Source organism: Eleutherodactylus coqui, chromosome 4, assembly GCF_035609145.1.
Source record: "Eleutherodactylus coqui strain aEleCoq1 chromosome 4, aEleCoq1.hap1, whole genome shotgun sequence".
NCBI classification, from domain to species: domain Eukaryota; kingdom Metazoa; phylum Chordata; class Amphibia; order Anura; family Eleutherodactylidae; genus Eleutherodactylus; species Eleutherodactylus coqui.
The window spans coordinates 178,845,372-178,871,262 of record NC_089840.1 but is presented as its reverse complement, the minus strand read 5'-3'; the positions used below and the strand labels follow the sequence as shown (position 1 = coordinate 178,871,262).

General features: G+C 38.9%; 1 protein-coding gene across 2 annotated transcripts in view; it reads right to left on the bottom strand.

Moving 5' to 3' along the window:
• NRG3 (neuregulin 3) overlaps positions 1-24,462 on the bottom strand; it is a 930,270-nt gene extending 905,808 nt beyond the window's left edge. For both annotated transcript variants that reach the window (XM_066600412.1, XM_066600413.1), the window contains exon 1: positions 23,267-24,462. In XM_066600412.1, coding sequence (XP_066456509.1) covers positions 23,267-23,975 — 709 coding nt within the window. In that variant the 5' untranslated portion in view covers positions 23,976-24,462. The remainder of the gene's footprint in view (positions 1-23,266) is intronic.
• Between the last annotated feature and the right edge of the window lie 1,429 nt (positions 24,463-25,891).

The following is a 25,891-nucleotide window of genomic DNA, read 5'->3' as shown; positions in this document are numbered from 1 at the left end:
TTTGCGGTACTGACAGAATGCCCTCACTCAGCTGATCAGTCTGGCTCCTGAGCGATGGACTCCAGCCGATTAACTATTGATGATCTATCCTGAGTATAAGTCATCAGTAGTATTCTAGATGGAAAACCCCTATTGCGTGTATGGGTGGTTGGAGTGGTAGTGGGTGTTATCACTTCATATCACTTTTTCGCTAAAAACTTTTAAATATCATTTGGCACATCAGCTCCAGCTGAGCTTTTGGAGCATTTACTTTTACTGACTGTACAACAGGAGAATTCTCAGAGTGTAGCCTCGGTTTTTTCTCCAGAAAATTCTGCTCCTTGATGGCATGGCACCATTCACAGTTTTATTACGCTGGCTTTTGCGCTGTGCACATTAGAGCCTGTGGCACAGGGTCCTCCGGAGGGTCATTCTGTCACTGTACTGACCATTGCTAGTGTAGGCTTAAAATATTTGCAAGTTAAATATGTACAATATTTTATTCTCTGCAGAAATGTATGACTCACTACTGATGATAATTACATAGATTAATATTATTAAAAAACATGCCAAATTAATTAACTTTACTAATAATCGGTGTCATGTATTTATGTTAATTACTAAATCTTCTCTGTCTACTTCAGCAGCAATTTCTAAAGTAGAAGGCTATTTCATTTAATTTGTAGAAATGATGATACGGTAGTTATATTAATAATATTGCTGATCGTGATATTGAACAGTATAGAGAACATGCATCTTTACAGTAGCATGCGTGGCTTTAATGCTTAGTCTACCAGATGTCAGATTTAATTTATTATAATTATATATATCTATGCATACATCTTTGAGAATAACAAAGAAAAAAGAAGGGCTAATGCTCAATAGAAAATCTGTACAGCTCTCCAAATATGTTCAAAAGGTTAAAAGGAGAACTTACTAGTTGCGGGAGGTCCCTCCGTGAGACCCCCCTGAAAACATAATGTGACCTGAAGGAAGTCTCCTTTAATTCATGCAGTTCAGTCACAGGTTTATAATGGTCCAAAATATGAAGTAGTCAGCAGCAACACCATATTACCAACACCCTATAGGGAAGCTGAAAAGGCGCACGCTTATCAATTAGACTCCGACTCCCAGGGATCCACCGATGGTAGTCCAATAATGGTGTAGTATAAGCAGCACACAGAAATCCCCTTCTAGAAAATCACATCTTCTGATGCGCCTTTAGAGCTTGACAAAGCCACATGTCGTGGTTAAAATGACGTTTTAACCTGTGGACTTAATAAAGGTGAATCAAAAGATGTGATTTTCTAGCAAGAAGATCCCTGTGTGCTCCTTATACTTCACCACTATTAGAGGTTTATTATGGTCATCACAGGCAACAGGTACAAGTGTCAGGTACAGCAATAGGCAATGCATTTCGAGGTTCATAAGACCTCTTTTTCAAGCATAAATATAATGGAATACAGCTTACCTTTATAGTTATACAAAAGGAAGTTTCTACATACAGCTGTAGCCAATGAAGATGACATCACAAACTGGCCGATACGGCGGTTGCACACAAAGCATACAGCGGTATAGTGAAGTGAATACATTAAAAATCGCAATGTCAAGTTGTAGAGGATTATTAATAATTTATATCTACAAAGTACTGTAGTCATCTGACACGGTGCTCTGGTAGGTGTTCTTCAAACATTGTTATGTCAGAAAGAGGGCATCAGGGACGTGTCTGCACTAGATTTCAATGCGTCTTAACAAGGAGGGGAGGTGTAACATATTCTGGAACATGATGACGTTGTAGGAAGCATCAGAGGTGTAGCTACACCGGGTGTCAGCAGGTGAAATGGGGAAAACATGATGTTGCATTCCACTGCTGTGTTCCAGAACTATATTACAAAAATCCCAGACGCATGAATCATGTATGATCATAATACAATATTCTGAGCAAAAGGGGGATGGACTGAGGAATGGAAAAGGCCATCCCCCTTTTGCTCAGAATATAATATTATAATTGTATATGATCCATGCCTATGTGGTTAAGCATTGTCTTGCTGAAATATGCAAGGCCTTTCCTGAAAGAGATGTTGTCTGGATGGGAGTATATGGTGTTCTAAACCCTCTATATACTACTCAGCATTGATAGTGCCTTTCAAAATATATCATCTGTCCATGCCAATTGGCACCGATGCAGCTCCATATCACCAGAGATACAGGTTTCTGAACTTTGCAATGATAACAAGCTGAGTAGTCCTTCTCCTCTTGAGTCTGTAGAACATGGTGTCCATGGTTTCCAAAAATAACTTCAGACTTTTATTCATCTGACCACAGAACTATTTTCTATTTTGCCTCAGTCCATTTTATTAAGCTTTGATAAGGAAAATCTTCTTCTAGTTCATGGGTATTTTTGCTTTTCTCTGGATCAACATTGTAGCATAATAGGCTGACCTTTATGGACATATGTATTTTTTCAGCTTCACAAATTATATTACTATGACTCCAACAGATCTCAGGTAAATAACATTTTAGCAATGGAATGTAAAAGGGCTGTCCAGAACATTTTTTCTTTTCAAAAACCAGCCAGTCCTGCAATGCCAATATAAAAGATATGTTCGCCTTCCCTGCACTCCCACAACTCCCATGCTGCCAGTGTCCAGTCCTTGCAGGTCTTCACTTTCAGGTCTAGGGAGTCAGTGATGTTGTTACCAACACCAGAGCCATGTGATCACTTCAACCAATCACTAGCACTCTTCAGCTGGTTATTAGCCACGGCAGTCACTTGACCTCGTATCAAGGTGTCATGGGTCTGCATCCAGACGTGAAGACCGCGGGATCTTTGCGATGGCAAAACAGGAGTGATGAGGGAGCAGGGAAGGTAAATATAAATTATTTTATTTAATAAATTAAAATAGGTAGTATTATTTAATTTGAGATATTGGTAGATGTACAAATCGGTATAGACCTACATTAGTTAGATACATTTGGGGCATATGTTCAACTAAATTTTGCATTGGTTTAAATGAATGCCAAGTATGAAGTGAACGTGAACCTTATCTAGAAGTTCCTTTCACAAAGCAACTACATCTTGAAGGCTCTTGGACACAGTATTACACTGTTCTAGATAATGTATTCGGATGTTGCTGCTAGGATTTGTTAAGCCACTCTGCCAGCTTCGGAGTTACAGTCCAAAGTATTCTTAGCCCAATTATTCCTCACAACTTTCTGGGGAGTACCCCATCTGGATAATATATATATATATATATATATATATATATATATATATATATATATATATATATATATATATATATATATATATATATATATATATATATATTGTGTGTATATATTACATACTTACTATGAAGTGACAGGGTGACATTTCCCCTGCAAACTGAAGCAGTGTAATGCTCTTTTTAAATTTATTTGTTGCAGTAAATTTTATATAGCCCATGAAATGTCACTGAAAAGAATATGCATTACCACATATCATCTGTACTCTTCATTTCATGGTTTTTCTAATTGATGAGAAGTATGAGCTTGGTATTAGCACATTTGAACTCTTTTATATTTTTTAATGAATTTTTTTACTGTGGTTTTATATTCAATAACAGCTGCAAAACATAGAAATGGGTGTATCTGAATAAAATATGACTGCTACAATTGATCAAAAACGGAACACACAGCATGATGGATACATTCAAACACCCTTAATAATAAACATTAGGTAAATGTGTCCAGAGAACCACAAACAAAAGAATAGACAGCACATACCTTTAAGTTACATAATCTTATTTGTCAGTAAAATAAGTAATAAAATAGAAGCAGTTGCATCTGGTGAGAGTTAAGGGAGCTATGCAAGCTCAAAGAGTATATGAGTGACTGCATGTTGAGAAAAAGAGGTAAATTCCTAAATGTCTAAAATGAACACCTAAATGCAGCTTACCTACTTCACGTAGTGATGAACTAGCTACTGGTGTAATTTTCGTAGGCCAACAGTTTCTTGAATCCATAAAGTTGGTCAATTTTTTTGTACCACTGTTACATGGTAGAGGGTATGTGCGGACATCAATGTTTTGCTATTAATAGTTTGGCAGGTGTCGACAATCAGGTTGCAAGGTCATGCCTTGTGTATCTATAGTTATTGATTGGAGTAGAAAGTAAAATCAACTCTGGCAAAAGACGGATGTCAATCAAATTAATTTTTTTGATTACCAGCCTGAACTGACTCCAAAAGTTGGCAAACATGAGGCATGACAGCTACGAATGTGATAAGGTACCCTGGGTCGATTGACACCTTCAGCAAGAGTCAGAAACGGATAGATGTGCTCTTTTAAGAAAAACATGGGTCTTATACCATCTAGTTGCTGTTTTTAAGGGGTAATCCTGTATTCTAAACATTATTCTTTACATTGTTTTTAAATTATTCAAGTAAGCATTTTTTTAAAATTATAAATATCTTTTAATTTCCCAAATAAGACACATCCATTATGTTTGAAGGCTATCTCAATTCAAAAATAAAGAATAGCCACACTGTAGTTACACAAAAGTTATAGTGGTTGTTTCCTGAAAACAACCTCTTTGGACATCATAGATTGGGGCAGATGTTTAAACAGAAATGTCCACCTAAACTAAATGCTAATAGCAGCTTTCCAGTGGTTAGAGAAGCTACAGCCACAGCAATTAGGTGATCGATTGATTAAATTGTATTTATGAGACCACCTTAAAAAAAAAACAAAGGGGGCAATTTATTAACACCAGCATTTCATATAACAGTCTTTATGTACAGTGAGCTAGATTGGGAGGCCATGCCTTGATACTCTATGCTCACTTTTTGTAAAAGGTTGGGAATGCTGAATGAAAATGAAAAAGTTGAAAAATTTAGCACAAAAAAGGAGTGTTTTATATAAACATCTATATATGTAAATGTATATAAACTATATTAGAAAACCCTATTGGACATATGTTAATAAACTGAGGTGTAATAACAGCATGGACTGACAACTTCAATTAAAAGGAGGTAATGTCAAAGAGAATACATACAACACAATTGACTAATCATGGATATTTGAGCTGTCAAAATGTGTTCCGCATTCTATCCATTTCCCAGACATAGGGGATGAAGTAATCAAGCATGTATTAGGCAATGTTCTCGTGGCCTTTAATACGTTTGATAATGTAAACACCATAGGAGAGCACTGACACACAATTTGCTTCACAAATTACATATTGAGGTGGAAGAACGTTTGATGAAGAACAGTTCTGAAGATGTTTAGTCTGCCTCAAGTACATGGAATTCCGATGGTAATGGTCAATGGTGAGAAATTACATTTACATAACAATCCCTGTATAGTGCTTGCTAGGTTTTCATTTATACACTATACACATTGCTATACCCAACTAGAGGGATGTGTTCATTATGATGTGAGGTTTAGTGGGATCTGTCCATAGTGACATGGACTCAGATGGATCTATTCATATTGGTGTGTTGATAAAGGGGTAAAAAGCTAGGGCTCATGCATAACCTATAGATAATACTCAATAATAGGTTTTAGTTTACAATAAAGCTGACGGTTTGTAGAATTGAAGTTTTTTTTATTTATCAGAATTAGAACCAACACTGTAATGTTTCTGAGGCTCGCAGAACTCTTCATTAGTCAGCTGGATTTAAATGGATTACGTGAATAATATCCTGCTCCAAATGATCTAGAACAATTACACCAAAAGGTCAGTGTATCATGCAAATGGCAAGAATCAGGGATTTACAGACCTATAGGTCTGATGGCTCTGGATGAGGTGAACCAAGATATTATTCACATAATCTATTTAAATCCAACTGTCTGAGGAAGAGGTCTGAGAACCTCAAAGCATAGTACTGGTTTTAATTCTGATAAATAAAAAACCTTTGGGTTCTACAAAGTATCAGCTTTATGGGCAAAAAAGCCCAACAGATTATTCAGTATTACCTATAAATTACCCCTGAGCACTAGCTTTTTATCTCATTATCATTGCTATAAAAGCTAATCTGACCATTAGTCTCTCGGTGTACTAGGCTGGTGGCATCTTTCATTTTCATCTTCTCCTACACGTCTTCTACCACCAAGCTCACCAGAGCATCAGCTTTATAGGCTCTTTTCAGGGATGGTTTGTCCGCTCTTCTTTTTTTTCTCACCTATATTCATATTGGTGAAGGACCTAGTGGGATCCATTCATTCTGATGTAGGACCTGTTGTATTTCTTCCTTCTGCCTTCAATAAATTCAATGGGAAGCAAAGGCCCAAAGAGACGGATCTGTTAGTATTAGAGCTCATCTGAAAGCAATGGTCACCTGGATATGGCAGATGGGCCCATATGTTTTGATCAAAATACACACAAAGAACCTTGCCTTTTTATGTGGTAAGTATATGCAAGAATTATGCAATTTTATTCAGATATTATACGTGTAGGAGTGCTGTTGCCATATGTTTTTGCTTGTACTGTATTGTTGCAGCCACAGTATACAAACACCTGCATATTTAATGTATTTGTTGAAAGTGCTGATTGTGTTGGTTTTTTTGCATATCTTCATATATACATGTTTGTTGCATATATCCACAGGTTAGGCATACAGTGGATAAAAAAAAGTCTACACACCCCTGTTATAATGCCATGCAATTGTCATGTTAAAGAATCCAGCAAAGATGAATCATCCACTGTATATTGCTCCTACCTATAGGTAGGTCAGCTGAGCCTTGCGACATATGATGTTGGTATCTAGCATATGTTAAATTTACAAATATGCTTATTTTTGCCCTTTGTACTTGATATTTATACCATAATTTTGTATTTTGTTATTGTGTCTAAATGCCCTTTTACACCTAATGAGTGTGGGGCAAATGATGCCCTACACTTGTCCCTGTGTATACTCGCTCCTGTGCTGTTACACAGGAGCGCATATCACTGGATCACCCACAGTGCGGCCAACAGGGAGGCAGGGCAGATGGAGGAGAGTTCTCTCCCGTTCTCACCACCCCTCTCCATTCACTGTAAGCTGTGGCCATTCCGTACTGAACGGCTGCTGTTTACACCGAACGATGTGTTGTTCAGTTTTAAGCTGCTTAAACTGAATGACTGGGCAATTCTCATTCAGTCATTCATTTTCTACATGTTTTCACACGGGACGATTATCTGGTGTAAAAGGGGATGATTATCCTGCAGGGTTTTGAATAAACGTTCGGCTTCCATGCCGACCTCCCATGTAGTGGCCGGTGCTGGTAATTGCAGGCATGGCTCTCATTGAAATCAATGAGAGCCGTGCCTGCAGTTATAAGCGCCGGCCACTACATACCTCTGTGTATTTGGAGCGGACGTCTCCACACCAACCTCCCATTTGGTGGCTGGTGCTTGTAACTGCAGGAACTGCTCTCATTGATTTCAATGAGAGCAGTGCCTGCAGTTACCAGCACTGGCCACCACACGGTGGTTGGCGTGGAGGTTTTGCTCTATTACAGCGCTGACAGCATGTGCCCACACAGTTGATCGGTTGGGGTCCCGAGCAGCAGACCCTGGCCGATCAACTATTGATGATGACCTATTCTGCTGATAGTTCATCAATAGTATTTTTGACCAGAAAACCCCTTTAAGAAAGCTCCAAAATATCATATTGATATTAGATTGCCTTACTTGTAAGTGAATCACTTCATTGAGCAATTTTGGAGTGTTGACTTCCTTCTCCTTATTTACATAACTATATACCATATATAGTAAATGTATGCACAGTATACATGGTAGGTAGTTGGTTATCACCCTATTTTGTGCCATCCATGTACAGTAGATTCAATGTTTTATGTGTTATTTTAAATAAAAACCCTGGAAGAAAAGAAAAAAACGTATTTTTAAGTTCTATCTTTCATCCTGCAAAAAAAGAAATTCAATCTATAACTTTTTTATTTTTATTTTAAATGATGTATAATTTACTGTAATATGTAATATAATGCAGGTATATTTCTACGATAGATACCAGTAATACATCCCAGTACATACTGTACATGGGCAGCTATTATACAGTAGTACAGCTAAGTATGTCCTAGCAGCAGACAACACCTTATGCTGAATGCCCAGATATGATATTGATACTCATCACATCATATGATAATACTGCTGATTGTATCAGAGGGTCCTCCTCTGCCAGCTCCCTTCTTACTGTGATCAGCTTTGATTAGAGTCTACAAGTGGTTAAATGCTGGAGATCAAGAGCGTGGCTGTATATTACAGTCATTATTCCTGCTCCTGATCTTGCAGGCACTGCAGCAACTCCTACACGAACACTATAGCAAGAATGCTTGCTGCGGTGTGAGAGCTGTTCATACAAAACCCCATATTTGTAAAGGCCTGTCACCACTTTAACCAATGTAATAATAGTTCTTGTTTGTGCCGGTAAAACTGGGCTTGGCTTTCCATTTGCAATAGCTGAATTATAGCAGTTTACAACCACTTTTCTGTCTACAAGTTGAATAATAGCATTTTCCCAGAAGTTATAGGAACATTATGGGCAATCAATTGAGGAAAATCTGCACGAACAAACAGTTTCTGCTGCACATATTGCATCCAGTCTAGCAGTGATATCCCAAAAACAACTGATTTTGACATACTGCTTTCATTTATGTTATTGCCTGATAAATGACAATCCTACATACAATAATCATTATACATTTTTTCTCTAGATAGCAGAAGCATATTGTGGAAGACAAAGCTTCCATATAAGAGGGAAGATGGCTGCTGAATAGATCCTGTCATTCTGATATAGGACCTGTTGTATTTCTGCCTTTTTTATCATAAGTCTAATATTACACTGCATAGATCCTGGTATTTAATCAACCTACCATGACATATACTACAGGTTAAGCAAAAACACAAGGCAACCGCGCTTATACGGGCTTAGTTTTGAGGCAATTTATATAGACTTCTCCCGCTTCTGTGATTAACTGCGCTTATACACATTTAATATCTGAACAAAATTGCAGACCTTTTATATATAATAAGCACATAAAAATGCAAGTTTCTTGGTGCATATTTTGATTTAAACATGTGGGTCCATCGAGCACTTCCAGATGACCATTGCTTTCAAATTAGTCTTAACAGACACCTTTCTTTGGGCTTGGAGGATTGGGCTCCTAGAGAGGTGCTTGTTAAAGATAGGTAACCCATCTTTCTCAAGTAATTTTAATTAAACTATGTAAGCTGATATACTACTTTCACTTAATTCAATTGAAAGCTATACCCCAAAAGAGGCTTCTGTTGATGTTAGGACTCATCTGAAAGCAATGGTCGCCTGGACATGGCAGATGGGTCCACATGCTTTGATCAAAATAAGAACCTTGCATTTTTATATGGCAAGAAGAGGTTAAAACAAGGGCATAGTGAGGAGGTAGCTACCTAGGCTTGTTCCCCACATGCTGAGTGCAAAAAGAACATTTTGTCCTTGGTAAAGGAAAGCCTAGCTAAGGCCTTGATTAGTATAAAAGAAAAGGGAAGAATAAATTGTTACTTAAAGGAGTTCTGTCACTAGAAAAAAAGAATTAATACTTACCTATTCCTCCCCAGGTAGCTTATTTGCCACATCTTCTCCCTGCTGATCTTCTCCTCTTCTGCTCTACCAGTCCCTCCGGGTCACCTTACCTCTAGCAGGCAGATTCTTCTGCTTCCTGTGATGAAGCATCCATTAGTTGCAGTCTTCTTCCAACCGGGCAATGTATGCTATGTCACTAGTGATGTAGCATTCATAGCCTAGCAGGGAGTACTGATCTATTACCGAGACTGCTCATGCACGCTGTCTCTCTGCAATAATATATGAACTGCGCAGTCTCGGCAATAGATCGGCATTCCAAGCTAGGCAGTGAATGTTTTGTCACTAGTGATGTAGCGTACATTGCCTGGCAGGAAGGAGTATGCTGGTAATGGACGCATGATAACAAGAAGAAGAGGATCCAGATGGCTTGCGGTAAGGTGGCCCGGGAACTGGAGAAAATCAGTGAGAAGATGTTGTAAGTAGACTGCCAGGGGAGGAATAGGTAAGTATTATTTTTTTTTTAATTACAAAACTCCTTTAATAAGAAAAAACACCATAAATGTAGTTTACTTTGGAATATCCTCTTGAAAAGATAAGAGCACTACTTGCACTAAAACTCATCTGCCAATTCATATAGATTTCCATAATTTGTTCTCAGCGATCAATAAACATAAAACAGTCCAGGAAGATGAACGTTCTGCAGTCTATGGTCATCAGCAGCGACTGATACAATAACACATTTTATAACAATGTGATGTCCATCTCTAGCACTTTAGCTCATTAGCCATTAATGTTTATTTATGTTGCATTTCATTCCCTTTTAGGAGAACCCTTCAGAAATGATTACACAGCATCGAGAATGGAAATGCTCTATGTGCTGCAATAGAAGTATGTCTCATAGCACAGTATTTGTTACCATTCCTACATAAAGCATATCAGCATGTAGCATCTTCTGTTCTATACACAACCACGATGAGTTGCATTTATGTATACAGCTTTGCCTTCAGCAAAGTAAATTTCAAAATCAATGATACAGAATGCATTAGCTACATAGTTTTATGTGGCTGTATTGGAAACAATCATTAGTAGGGGTTGTATTGTGCTAACCATACTCTTACTAAACCTTATTCCCATGATTAACTATTCCCCCTCTGCAGGTAACTAAAGAGACATTTCCTGTATAGTGTCACTTTGCACACAAGATCAGAGCTCAGTAGATAGAGACAGACCTGACAATATTTCTAAGAGTGGCCATACACATTTAACATAGGTCATCCAAAACTGTGGATTTCAGTGGAACCACCTGATCATCTAATGTGTATGGTTCCTTACAACTCTTCCCTAAAGGCAGAAATTGGGGAAGATAATGATCGGACAGTTAAGGCCCATTTACACATAACTATTATCACTCAAAATCTGTTCAAACGACCAAAAATGAGTGATAATCGTGACATGTAGACGCAGGCATCATGCAGTTTTCACATTAATGATGATTTTAAGGTGAACTTAAAATCTATCTTTCAGCTAATGAGAGGTAAAGTATCTCTCAACAGAACGCATAATGTTATCTCCACGGGAGTCGGCAGATAACATTGCAACATTGTTGGCAGCTGCAAAGAGAACAATGCAGCTTTGTGCACAGCTGGGTGTGTGATTAATCACACACTGGGATCTGCAAACAGCTCTTGGGGGTCCTTTTACATGCAAATGAAGATGATAAAGTGTTAATGGCCATTAATACTTTATTCAAATAGATAGCAAAATCTTTCAATCTTTCAGTTGTTTGAAAGATTATCTTTGCATATAAATGGGCCTTTATATTTCAACTTTTTTTCAAGTTTTTTTCTTTCCTCACTGCATGCAAGAAACATGCATGCTTGGGCAAGCTGATAATGTGTGTATATGGGGGGAGGGGCAATTGGTAGATAGCTATCTGCTAAACAATTGTTTGGCTGACAGCTGTGTCATGAGTATGAGTATCTTAAGACTTCACTTTATAAGATAATTCAAAAGAATAGGCACCTCTGTGTAAAAGCCACTCACACTTTCTTTTCCATCCCTGTACTCCTCACGTGATTGTCTGTCACAATCTGGACATCTTCTATGTGTATTGCAGTCACTTCCATGCAAAGCAGCCAACTCTCTGATGCTTTTCAGACACCATCTTAATGTATAGATTACTTTCTCTTCCCTTATGCTGTGCTAGCAATCCCCTGATGCAGCAGCCCAAAATCACATGAAGAGCTACAGCCTGTACCGTCTCTGTCTGCTGGGAGGACACTGTAATTATCAGTACCTTCTATATTAACCTAAATAAGCTATAGACCATAAGTATACAATCAAAAGGGAACTGGAATTCCCTTTATTATAACTGTGTAACATCAGCCACTAATCATCAGCAATAACTGTAATAGGAGTTTCTGTGTCCCCAAGCTTCTGTGATCTCGATTTCTGCATTGTACTTCAGATCTCTCAGAAGTAGGGCCATATTGCATTTGAAACAATCCATTTAACAAGATCTATTAGGGTGGTTATGCCATTGCGGCTGGGGTTCCGTTTTTCTGCTCTGTATGGGGAGAAGAAAAGGAGAATCCTCTGGCTGAACAGATCTGTCTTATGATGGAAGTGAACAGTGTTGAATGGACTGCATTGACTATAATGGGGTTCGTTCACTTTCCGCTCGGCTCCTTGGCTTTCTGTTGGCAGAAAAATCGCTGCATGTAACGCTGCGATGTAACTGACTGGAGGTTCCAATGCAGATATGAAACTACCCCTAGACAATGACAGATTAAAACTGAGTTGTTATCATTGCATACACAAACCAAAAGCTTTAGTAAAATAACATCAGCACCGATTTCTAGCCCCCTAAATATCATGCTTTCCGCTAATTGCCTTTGTGGTAACTGTTGCAACTTGGACCCATTATAGTGTCATAAAGTTCCCCAAAAGAGGACCTAGGTTTCCAAACGATCATCTGTATGTTGATGAAAATTAAAACAATATACGGTTATGAAGGAGGAAGTTCAGACAGCATTGCATATTTCACAATTACGTGAAGATACAAATTAGATTAGTATTTGAAATGCCAAATAATCCTAAGTATTAAATGTAGGAAGGATTTATATAAGGCAGAAAAAGCATCCCTCTCTTTCCGTCAGAATAGCAGTACAGTGTTAATATTCGACTTACTCTTATTCCATATACGAGATTCTCTATGGCGACCCACTGTTTAACAGCCTCCCCGCATCACAGCTTTCTAACCTTTAATCTCCTCAAATACTGCTGTGAGGATAACAACCTTGTGCCCACAATCAGTGTTTGCTTCCATCAAAAATGCAGTCTCTCTGCTGGTCTCCACATTAAACTTCACATTCTTAGCCATTTTTATTCTACAAGTTCTTTAAATCTGGTACAAGGGTGGATAAGAAATGAATCTTCCTAAAGTCTCCTTGTAAGGCTTTGTATTATTTTAATGTCACCCCAGACGTCTAGATTTGCTGGTATGCACTTCTGTGTGTATGTGCTCTGTTCCTGGATGATGGATTGAGTAGCATGATTATCCTGAGATTCAATAGTTAATAATTTAGTGTCCATAGATGACAGCTCTTCTGAAATACAACTTCTACGCAGGAGTGATAGTGTGGCTGTCTGAATAGTTGTTCAAGGCTATAAAGAGGAATCTGGTGAAAGAGAGAGCTGTGGCAAATCTTAAATGTGAGAATAATAACAAGTTTATTACTACAAACATTTTGGGCCATTTGAATTTTTTTTCAAATGTCTAAATACCTCATAATGCAAGACTGATTCCAGAGCCATAAGTTTTGGTAGCCTTACAAGTTTTACCTTTCTATAGGTCATGACCAAGGGCAAGGGAGGTCCAACCCCAAGAATGCCTATCAATACAGCGAAACAACCCCACATAACTCTGTTCTTAACAGTATTTCTTAGCTGCAGTACTAGACAAAAGCACATGGAGAAAAGACGTGTTTTATTGAATACTGCAGTGAAGGGGTGCTACATGGGATCTTTATTGTGCTGATCAGCAGGACCTCCATCAATTACAAATTGGTTACCTAGCCTTAGGATGCAATGTCCTAATGTCTTTTTAAGGAGGTAGGAAAGGGGTTGAGCAAACCTGGTGTATTTAAGGGTCTGGGCTCCGGTCACGTGTCCAGGGCCCAGAAACCTCAAGGAGCTGAAGGGAGAAAGTGGGAATGTGTGTGAAGTAATTTTCACTAGAAAGGCACTGATGACCCAATAGATCCACCAATTGCTGGTCAAGTAGAGTGAGTAGAGAAACAATACTGGTGTTTCAGCACTGTTTTCCAATGCATTTTGACAAACAGTGTGGAATAAAATGATCTAACTTCTCTTTTATCAATTAAAAGTGGATATGTGTTTCGTGGTAATCACTTCTCCTGGCTCTACCTGGAAGGGTTCCCATGCCTCCTGGTACCACCAGCTCTTTTGGGTTTATCCTCCAGTCCTAAGAGTGATGTCTTACCCAGCCTGACTGATGAATAGGCCTACCCTGAAATGCGTATCCGCTGGTTTTAATTAATAAAAGAGACGTTGGCTAATTTTATCCCCCTGTCTGTCAAAATTCATTGGAGAGCAGCGCCCAAACACCAGTATTGTTTCTCTACGAATGTCTTTTTAGTGTATAATCACACAGGCACACAGTTGTTGATACAAAGATGAGGGTCTTAGATAGCCACCGTAATAATGTGTTATAAAAAAGGCCGGACAGATAAATTCCCCCTTTGATCACTTCCACCTTTCCAAAAGTCATTTTTCTCTCACCAGTGACTATTGTGATTTTTGGTTTTGATCACAGATCATCATCTGCTTATGAAATGTACAGACACAATCAGTGACAAAATCTTGCATAAAACCTTACTACTGAAGATTTCATCAAGACAAGCATTCTGTGTGTTGTTGAGGTTTTGCAGATGCCACTGTTTTATCTGCATACATCATATCACGCCTGGATTTATGTCATATTTATGCACGCAGTGTTCCCAGTCTGCACTGCACTTGAGGCGTGTCTTTTGGAGATATGCAGAGATCTGTACTCAGCAAAGCAGGGAAGAGAGAGAGATAACACTTCTCATTCATCTCACAGCACATTTTACATTCCACATTACACCTTTCCAGCACAAATTCAGCCTACAAGACATTTCTGCTCAGTTTCTAAGTATAATCATCACTATCTCCAGTTTTATCACATTTCCATATTGCTAGAATGATCTGACTTTATTTAACTCTCCTGATTAAAATACAAAGCTCTGCAGATGAATTTTTTCAATGCTCCCAATCTCCATATTCTGGATGCAATTCACATCCTGGACTTGTGTTGTGTATCATAGCGTACATCAGATAATTGTATCTTCTAAGGTAATATAAATATGCAACTGAGTTTTGATGGCACAAGTCACAAGCTTGCATAGATTATGTGGCCAGCTCCATAGAGAGACATTAAATTGTACTTGTCATTATATTTCCAGAATAAGCTGTTGAGTGTACTACAAAGCTAGCAGTATTTTTTGCCATTATATGGATTGTATTCTGCATATTTTAGCAGTTTTTCCCTATGCAGGCTCCGTTTCTAATTCTCAGTTTTCCCTGTGCTAGTGGGTGGAGAGTAGCTGCTCTTATGTCTTCTCTGCTCTGCACACAGAGAAGATTCTCCTCCCCTATCTCTCTGTAGAACAGCCTCATAAGTAGCAGCAGCATAGAGGATATTATAAAGCAGTTATTAGCATTGTAACTATGCTGGTGTGAGATAGTAAATGTATTAAAACCTTCAGCAGCGTCTGTGTGCATCTCTGACTCTCTGCTGTCTTCCTCTGCAGCTGCTCCTCCCCCACTCCATGAGCTTTTATGTCTGCATGTTATCTGGTCCCTTAAGCCTCTTTCACATGGGTGTCATTTTGATGCTCAGATAACTGCGCTAAATAATTGTGACTTTTGAAGCATAAAATCACATGAACGAAGAACAGCCGCAACCAAGTCGAGGCTATTCTTCGCAATTTTATCGTTCATTCACGTCGCAGCTAGAGATGAGTTAGCGTACTCGCTAAGGCAAACTACTCGAGCGAGTAGTGCTTTATACGAGTACCTGCCCGCTCGTCTCAAAAGATTTGGGTGCCGGAGGGAAGAGCAGCGAGTTGCAGCAGTGAGCAGGGTGGAGCGGGGGGAGAGAGAGTGAGAGAGAGATCTGCCCCCCCCTTTCCTCCCCGCTCTCCCCTGCCGCTCCCCGCCCCCCGCCGGCACCTAAATCTTTTGAGACGAGTGGGCAGGTATTCGCATAAGGCACTGCTCGCTCATCTCTAGTCGCAGCCCCAAAATCCCTCGGTCGGTAGAACTACTTTAAATGACTTTTAAATGCCTCAACTTGATGTACCTGTCATTGTTTAGCAGCACTACCCACTCCTAAACTCCCTTCCCTTCTCTTTTTTGGATGGCTCCTATAGGAGTCTATGGAGTTTCCTGTGTTGTGTTGTCAAAAGATAGGACAAGACCTATCTTTTGTCTCTGCAAGAAATGTTGGCCATTGCAATAACACACTTAGGTCCTAACGTTTGCGGTGCTATTTTTGGGGGGCATCAAAAAATTTTTGTCTGCAGAAATCCATAGGAATCTATTGGTTCTTACGGATGCAATTTTTTGATGTGCTTACATCACGTCAAAATAACTCAAGTGTTAAAGAGGCCCTAGTAAACTGATCTGCAGAATGAGCAGGGCAGGCGAAAAAGTGATTAATTAGTGGAGAAACTGCATTTTTCTCTGATACACTATATTGCAAACATTCTTATGTTCCCTTATAATATTGATTTATGCAAGGTTTGTTGAAACACCAGTGCCTTATTTTAGATATTTATCTACAAAAAAACTTAAAAAGGTGAAGGTTAACTTTTTTTTTACCTTATTGTAATGATGAAACTAAACTAAAAAAAATCAGGCAATGAGTACAGTAGGTATCTTCTCACAATGATTGGCATTGTTTTCCTTACACATACAGTATTTGATAAAAAATGCATTGTGATCTACATTTATTACAGGATGTCAGCCAGCCATATACCTTCCCATTGCAGCTGACATTCCTCTCCTCTCCTGCTACAGCTTACCCTCGCTGACTATTTAAACCTGCCTCAGACATCATATTCTTGCCTAAGCAGCAAGACTCTTTAGTTCCTGGAAATTTGTGAAGGTGTTAGCTTGTATGCTTTGTTCTGACTCAATTGTTCCTAACTATGCCATTTGATTACTACTAGTCCTGACACATGTCCATCAACCTGTATTGCATCAGATCTTATATCGATTTTGTAGACTTTCTTCTGTTAATAGTTTCTAGAACCACACTTTCAAATGTCCTTGTGCAGTCAACTGTTGCTAACTGAGACTACTTCAGGGAAGTAACTTGGGAATTCCCTCTGAAAAAGTACATGTGCCTTTGAGGGCATTTTAAGGTGAAGATCAGGCAATCCCTTATATTCCACTCCACACGTTATCCCCAAGCTAAATCAGTTGCATCTCAGTTGGTCTACTCTTTATCTGTCACAAGTCAATCTTTCGCCAAACACTGGAAATCCTGTAAATATCAAATACTCTATGTTTAGCACTTAGTATGTTGTACAATATATAGTTTTGGATATATGTGTCCACAGATGGTCAATTTCCTTCTTTGCTGCAAAGCCTGTTACATATGTACCGATGTAGCAGTGCCAACACGGATGTTTGTCATGCTACATCTGTAGTGCAGACCATGGGGCACCTTTCGTTCACACTATGCTATTTGCATGGCACAGTCACTGCTATTTATAGTGAAAGGCAGCGGTGCTATGCAAAGCCAAGCCTCTTTGACAGAGTTGTGTGCTAGTACATCATGCATTAGCTGCTACATGTGTAAATTAATATGGGGGTTGAGAGTTCTGAAAGCACTTAACATGATTAGCTTAAGGCTAAAGGACCATGTAGACACAATGATTATCGCTCAAAAGATGTCACTCAACTTTTGAGCGATAATCATTGTGTCATTCACAGTGCAAGATGATCTCTCAAGATGAGCGATCACCTTACACTGCCATCAGAGGATGCAGAAGACAAGCGGGGTGTCCCTGTTTACCTTCTGCATCCAGCTGTTTTCTGTATGGAGCGCCCAGCTGTTATACTGCCGAGCATTCCGTGCCGGATATGGAGAAAAGAGCTGGACCGCTCTATTCTTCATACCCAGCCTCTCATCTGTGAATCCCTAGTAAGGCTCATTGTCATCTTTCAGCACGCTGAAAGACAACGATGAGCGACGGCATAACGAAAACTGCACGATGGAAGTGCAGTTACACACAACGATTATCACTCACAAGACGGCTTTTGAGCGAATTTTGAGCGATAATCGTTGTGTCTAAATGGCCCCTAAGACTATATGATGACTTGTGACTGTGCAACATTAGATTGCAATGTTCCATTGCCGCATCACACCTAATGACAATAAATACAGTCATTTTATGGCCCTTCAGAACATAACAGTCAGCACAAATTAAAACTGGATCCAATCGCAACCAGATTAGTTGCAATCTTAGCTACGCAACATTATGATCTTATGTCATGCAGCCACAAGTCACCATGTAGCCCTGTCCTAAAGCTTACATTAGCTGTTCCATTTTGTCCACTCTTAAAATATAGCTACATTATACGTGCACTAGATCACCAGTGTGTCAGTACTGGGAGTGTGTGATTGTTCTCAGTAAGAGAAACCAGGTAATCTTGTAGATATGATACCTTTTAAAGGCTAACAACAATACATGATGTTATAGTGAGCTTTCAGATCTTCTATGGACCCTTCCTCAGGCTTTCGTACCAAACCTTTTTTTGGTTTTACTTAATACTAGGAGTAGAATATAGTGATGGTCTACAATTTACAAACTACACCACAAGTGACTAACCACCAGTAAGAATAAGTCAGATCATTATCAGGTAACTGCAGCACATATAGTGAGCCAAATTATTCTAGATATCTTTAGATTATGGAAAGCCAACCTAAGGTTTGTTTTCTATTCACATATTGGTAGTAAAAAATGAAAACGGATCATAGCAAGGGAATATAAAAATACCTTCTGTTGAAGGTATAAGCTTAATTTGAAAGGGACAGATGGGACACGTTTTACCTTGATTGTGATAGTAGGAAGCAAAAAGTTATATTATCTTAACCCATTAAAAAGCTATTGCTCTTTTATCTTAACACAAGAAAAACCATTGTAAAGTAATTCAAAGTGTTAATTAAAAGCCCCCTAGCAGGGCACACTGTCATATCACTTCTTGTTCAGAGTCAAGCTCAAGAATTACCTATCTGTACTTACAGTATAAAGCCCTGTGTGGTACAGAGTGTTAAGGCAGCAGAAATGCGGTCCTGAACTCACCCTCACGACCTGAAGGTTGTGGGTTTAATCCCAGGTAGCAGGCTCAAGGCTAACTCAGCCTTCCATCCTTCTGAGGTCGGTAAAATGAGCACCCAGCTTGTTGGGTGGTAAAAGATAACTGGGGAAGGCAATGGCAAACCACCCCACAAAAGCAGTCTGCCAAGAAAACATCACAATGTGATGTCACCCTAGGAGTCAGTCATGACTTTACCTTACATTATTGAATGGTTTCCCACTAATAATAGTATTAGATGCCAGATAACTAATACTATTAAAACATTAAAAAAGGGTCAGAATCAGCTTGAAACAATATTAATACTACTATATTGGTACCATGTTGAAACAACCAAGAAGCAATAGTAATATTACTACTACCACAATGTTATTCTATTTGTTTTTGTCTTGTATCTCAGTTGACCAAAAAATTGCTAGCTTGAAAGAATTCTAATCCCACAAAGCGCCATTGAATGCAAAAGGCATAAATATTATTAATTATCTTGGTTCTTACGGTAACTTATAATATGAATATTTCAATTGTATAATATTCATCCTGCAAATTGTAAAAATAATGATGACATTTATAAATAATGATTAAGCAATGCAACATTTTTAATATTTCCTTAATGCCACAAACAAATGTGCCACTTTTTGACTGCAGAAAAACTCTATTCAGTTACACTTGAGAAAAAGATTCTGCTATAGCATTTTTGACTTTGCTAACCCCTTAAGGTCTTTTAGATATGATGTTTTCCACTTTCCCCTTAGGCTTTGTTTTCAAACTCTCTTCCTTTGACAAACATGGCAGGTGAGCTTTTCTTTTTGCCTACCACAGATGTTGTAAACCGTCTCTGTCTTAGCTGAAGTCAAATTTAGCCCTTCGTCCTTTGCCATGATAGAAAACTACAAACCTTTGAGGGATATGGTTCATCTAATTTAAGTTGGTTCTGCTTTGATAACCTCCAGACACATATTCACAGATTCACATTAACTCTAGGGAATGTTCTGTAAAGTAAAAAACCACCAGAATTATCCATACGAAGACCAGTGGTTGCCCAATAACATTTTCACATTACATTGCATATTGGAAACAAGCCAGTACTGTCTACAGAAACTGCTCAGTACTAATTTTACTGCAATATACTTGCATACCCATTGCTAATTATAATTATTTATGATACTCTGTCTTAATATATAAGGCAGTGCGCAGTATTCCTTGCATAAAGTAACATTTAATTCATTGCTTCACTCTAAATACAGTTTATGGCCCAGTAGCCAGCACAATATTATGGCAACATGGCAATTGAAAAGAGTGATGTCTACCCCTGGTGGTTCATGCAATACACGTATTCTTATTTTTATTATACTATAAATGCTTGATTTTTATAAACATGTGATACCTTTATTTTCATCATGATTTTACATCATTTTGAATATATGCAATATAGCTATTGATATTAATTGTTGCAAAAAGCAAATATTTGTAAAAGATTTTATATAACAGATTGTGTATTAGATATTTAGTAACAATTAAAAATGTGTTATTATCAAAAATTTTCAAAAGGTTGGTTTTACAAATTTAGATTTGCTAATTTCTCCGGTTTCTGGATGGTTCTCTAACACATACAACATACAGACATGGTTTCATCAGTGCTTAGCTGTGTGTTATTTTCATTCACATTGATCCAAATCCACAAGACCAAATACCCATCCTGTAGGGTTAAATATCTCCATCATTCAGATGTGCAGCTACATAAGAAAATACATAGACAACACATAGGAACCAGCACAGCCTGCCTATCTCATACCCCAGAGTATCGACAATCTTGACGTGAAGGACGGCAGACCGGTCATTTTTATCTGTATGCACACGACAGAGCAAGATCTGTGATAACTATCATTTTAACAGCAGCTACACCAATGAATGCAAAAGCAGCAAACTTGATGGAATACAGCAGATTGAACAATAGGCTTTTCACTCTATGCATTGTGCATCCCTACAGCAAAGGATAAATGAAGATGTTCCCGTAGAAGATAGGCATTTCCATATGCTACAACTTGACAATTAGAAAAAATAATAGCAACATATATTGTGTCCTGTGTCAAAAGGCTTCCTTTGACAAAGATGAAATGAATCAGAACACCCCATCTATGTTCAGTAGATCACCATGCTCATACTGAAGCCACCTTGCTTTCTATCTAATCTATGGCTTGCAGAATTACTAGTGCTCTGCCCAGAGTCAATGTCTGCCCTTCTCTGCACTTCTTAAAATTCATCTTGTGTTAACAACTCTCTGCTGCCTCCTGAAAAGCTCACCGTGACCAAAATGAGATTACTAATTTCTTGCAGTTGTTCTGTGCTACCATTTGCATTTTATTTCTTGACAACAGAGGGTGTAGCCATCCATCCATTAATTATTTATTAATCAGGATTCTGTCTCGTCTCTAAACAACAGAAATCTGAAGACATACGAGATCATACAAAGGTCCTCCCATGACATTATCAGTTTGGGATTTTAACCTTGTTACAAATTCAGTATTTGCAAATGTTTCACCTTTAATTGTTCTCGCTTTGGAAAAAAAAAATCAGAAAGACAGCTGCACTTTGTACGGCTCATTACTCTAAATGCATTATGTTTTTCGGCAGAAAAAAAAGAGAAATTATGTGTATTACCTGCCAAGTAAATGTTAGCAAAGACCAAGGCTGGAGGAAAAATTGTTATAGATTGCAATGACTGATCACCATGCCTGCATACTCTCTAGAACACAGACTGACCCATATACAGTATCAGAAGCATGGCCTGTATTGTGCTCACATTCTCCTACATGCTTCATATATCCCTGGGGCAGAAATCAAGTGAGAAAAAATGATGTCCAGCAAAATGCCTCGCAATGAAAGTCAGATCCAACTTACAACATGGATAGATATGCTGCAGCTTATCTGTCATTAACTGATTACCTTAGTGGATGCATACCCCCCCCCCCCCCCCCCACCACCACCACCCCCCGACCTCCTCCCTTGGCCCTCTCTGAATATAAGTAAATGCATTTGCTGGCCAGTGGTGTGGACTTATTGCCTTGTTTGCTGGGGTGATTTACCAACAGCTTTTCCCAATTTCTCTTTTCCCTATCAGTTGAGTATAATTTTCTCTGCAGATGGGTTTATGTATCCTGGGGCTTATGAACAAATGGATTTAATCAAAGAAAAATAAACAAAAAAAGCATTGGAATGAATAAATGTTATTACTGAATCCTCTAGCAAAATAATCACAGATTATCATCCAAGAGACACAGCTGGGATTACTATTTCAAAAATGATACTCAATAGCTATTACTGTCATAAACATCTAGAAGGCATATCAAGGATTGTTCAAATCCCTCTAATAACAATACAGAAGCAAATCCTATTTTGGACTTATTCGGCGAGGTTGCTGGTTTCTTCAGGACTTCCTTCATTGTGCTTGTCTCAAATAACCTTCATAGGTTGCAGGGTTCTCATCTTAAAGGTTAGAAGCATTTCTTAGTACAGCCATCATCCATTCATATAAAGCTGAGATTTGCAGACAATATATATGAAAAGCCACCATACTCAGGCTCATAAGCAAGTCAATGACTGCTAGAAATATATACCCGGAGGAACATCTGCAAATTAATGGGAAGATGGTACCATCACATATGCTCCTAGCCATTTCTATGCTACTCATAGACCTATTTTGTAGGGTTGCTATAACATGGCGAGAATTAGAACCAATCAGAATATCTTGCATATGGATGAATTTAATGATATAAGAAATATTGCTTAACGACGGACTATATCTACATAACTCAGCTAATTGGTCAACTGGCTAGTGTAGAGGATGGGGAATAATAGAATAATATCTATGTGTCAGTTTCATTTTCCCATCAGTATTATCCGATCACTTCCATTTTTTCTCAATGCAGAGATTTTACACCTCCCTGGATGGTGGGATGATTTTTATCATTGCTGCAGGATTGAACATGCATCACTTGAATAGCAAAATGTCTTGTAATTTCATCTTGAAACTTCCCCAAAACATTAAGCATATCTGCAGTGACAGTGCAGTCATTTCACTGTAGCCAAAGGATGCAAGTTAACCCATTAAGTGCTTACGACAAGTGCAATGGGCTGCTAAATAGTATTGATAGTCACTTTCCAGCACAGGATGTGTTAAGACATGATATTTTTCACCATTATTTATTTATTAATTTACTTATTTTTTGCATATCACTCAGGGCTGTCACGCCCAAATCTGTATGGAAGGGAAACTGGACATGATTTCAAATGTTTTTTTTGGCATATGCTACTTACGATATTTGGGCATAGTGGTAGTTTCCGGGGTTGTGGTAGTGGTAGACTCCTGAAAACGAGACTGTGTCCAGGACTGGGTGGAAACATGAAGATAAATTTTGTAAGAAGAGGTAGAATATTCCGCAGTGGGCCAGATGGGCATTGGCTGTGTGGTTGGGGTCCCTGGAAGTGGGCGTGAAACAAACGTGGTCGTGCTAAGGGGGACAGTGGTGGAGATAATTGTAGGAGGGGCGACTGAATGGCGCACTGTTGTGGTTCTAGGGTTTGCCCAGGGTACTTTGCTTCCTGGGATGCGAGTAGGTGCTCGTGTAGTAGTAGTTAACCGGGTGCTAATTTGATTGGGAGTCCTGGTTGTGGTTGTAGTAGTTGTAGTCTCCATACTTTTTGGAAAAGAGCTTGGTTTTGAAAGGAAAATGGGGTCCTGGCCAATACCCTTCGAATCAATTAAATCAGTAGGGACATAATCCTTTACAGATCCCACTACGATCCACTTTAGGAGCATCAGACTCAAACCCAAGCCAATGAATCCAATTAAGAGAGGCACTACACATAGCCACGTTTGCTGCCTGTTCCATACAATGCAGTCACTACACTGCACCTCCCGAGGGTTTGGTGCCCCATCCTCTTCTTCCGTAGTGTTTCCACCTGCAGCTTCTTCAGCAGCTGCCGGACGTACAGGTGGTGAGGTGGAGGCAGCCACTTCACTCATCCTATATTCCTTTCACCCCCCAAAATGCATGAGCCTTAAGAAGCTGGATCATCAGCACGGCTCCCTACAAGGAAGAGGGAAATTCTCAGCATTCAAATGTCACCGATCATAAGCAGAAAACATTCCTCCATTATATTCTTGTACACAGCAATACGCCAGCAGCAGCTGCTGAATCAGCTAAAAAGATTTCATCCATCCAAGGTTTAGCACAGGATGCATCCTCTCATCCCTTCACTTTTCATTTCTTTTCCTCCAGCTTTCCATAGAAAAAAAAACAGCCTTCCTTTTTTTTCCTTTTCTTTCCAAGCATCCGTATGTGTGTCCCCCTTGTCTATTCCATTAGCAACATTCCTGCACACTGGAGCTGTCTCTTCCTTCTCCTTTTTGCTTCTCTCTATCCACAGAACAGATGCACCAGCGTTTCTCGGCTGCTTCTTTCAAAGGCGACAGAGCAGCAAAATGCACCTGTTATTCAGCAGTCCCTGCAACCAACCCTTGGCCAGCACTTTAAGAGAGAGACCAATCCGCAGCTAGAGCTAAGGAGAGTCTGAGCTCTGTAAGCCAGCAGCAGTAGCAGTATAGACACCAGCATAAGCATTTAACAGAGCAGAAAATAAGGCATTGCAAAAAAATTCAGCACCTAAAACGCAGTACATAGGCATGCATATATGTATACTGCCATACGTCCATCCATGCTGTGCTTCAGAAAAATACAACCCAGTGGAATAGTAAGTAGCATTCCCAGCATTTCCAGCATCAATTCAGTATGCCTCTAGCAGAGCGAAAGGCAGACTGGGCTTCGGGAAAGCAAAAAATGAAAAAAAAAAAATGGAGGCACCTCCCCCTAATGCTTAATGGTAGTTTCTTAATGCGTACAAGATAAATAAATGATCCAGGAAAATCCCACAGGAATTGTCTCGCATAACCTTTTTTAGCAGGTTTTAAAACCATCTACTAATATAATAAATGACTGCACCCTGAGAAGAAACCTTTAAAGAGGGCATCTAGAAGGATGTCTACAGCTCTGCAGGACATGGGATGGGAAAATGAAGCATTGTAATTAGTAAGCTGGGAAGCTACAGGACGGGGAAAATCCTAATGCCGGTAAAGCAGGATATAGACAGTATTGCTGGTGGAAGGGAGGAGTTAACTCTTACAGTGCTAAACAGCTCAAATCCCATGAAAGCTGATGCACAGTGAACTAGACATACATAATATGCATAAACTATGCAAGCCCAAAATGAATGTTTTTGGGCTATTGTATTTGCACCTTCTGTCTGTAACAAATATTGATAATATCCTGCAAAGTACTGCATATGGTGTATATATGTATTTACTACAGTCCTGAGAACATTAGAAAGTTTTTTATGGGAACTGTTCTCTTCGTCTTCCACTACTGCATTTAAATGCCAGTTCCGAATATCAATACATCTTCATGTGATTGATTCCTTGACTTTTAGTCATATTCTGTAGAGGATTTGTCCTCTAAAAATAAAATAGGAAATATATATATATATATATATATACACACACACTTAGCAGTTTCTAGGAAAGCTGGCAGCCGGCATAGCTACTGTACCATTACATTTCTTACAAATGTAATTTCACAGCTTTCCTAGAATCCTGAATGGTAAATGTTGCAATTTAAAAAATATTATTTACTTTTTATTAGTAGGGAATCAAGCAATGTATAGTAAGTATAGAATTTTAAATCTTCCTCTCACTAAACTGTCCCTTCTCTAAACTATCCTGAATGCAGCAGTCAGGCTCACCCTACACCCATGCCACTGCCTTGTGCCAGTCACTGCACTGGTTGCCCGTCCACTACAGCATACAGTCCAATATCCTTCCTCAGATCCATAAAGCTCTACACAGTGCCACAGCTTGATATACATTGCCCCTCATCTCTATTACTC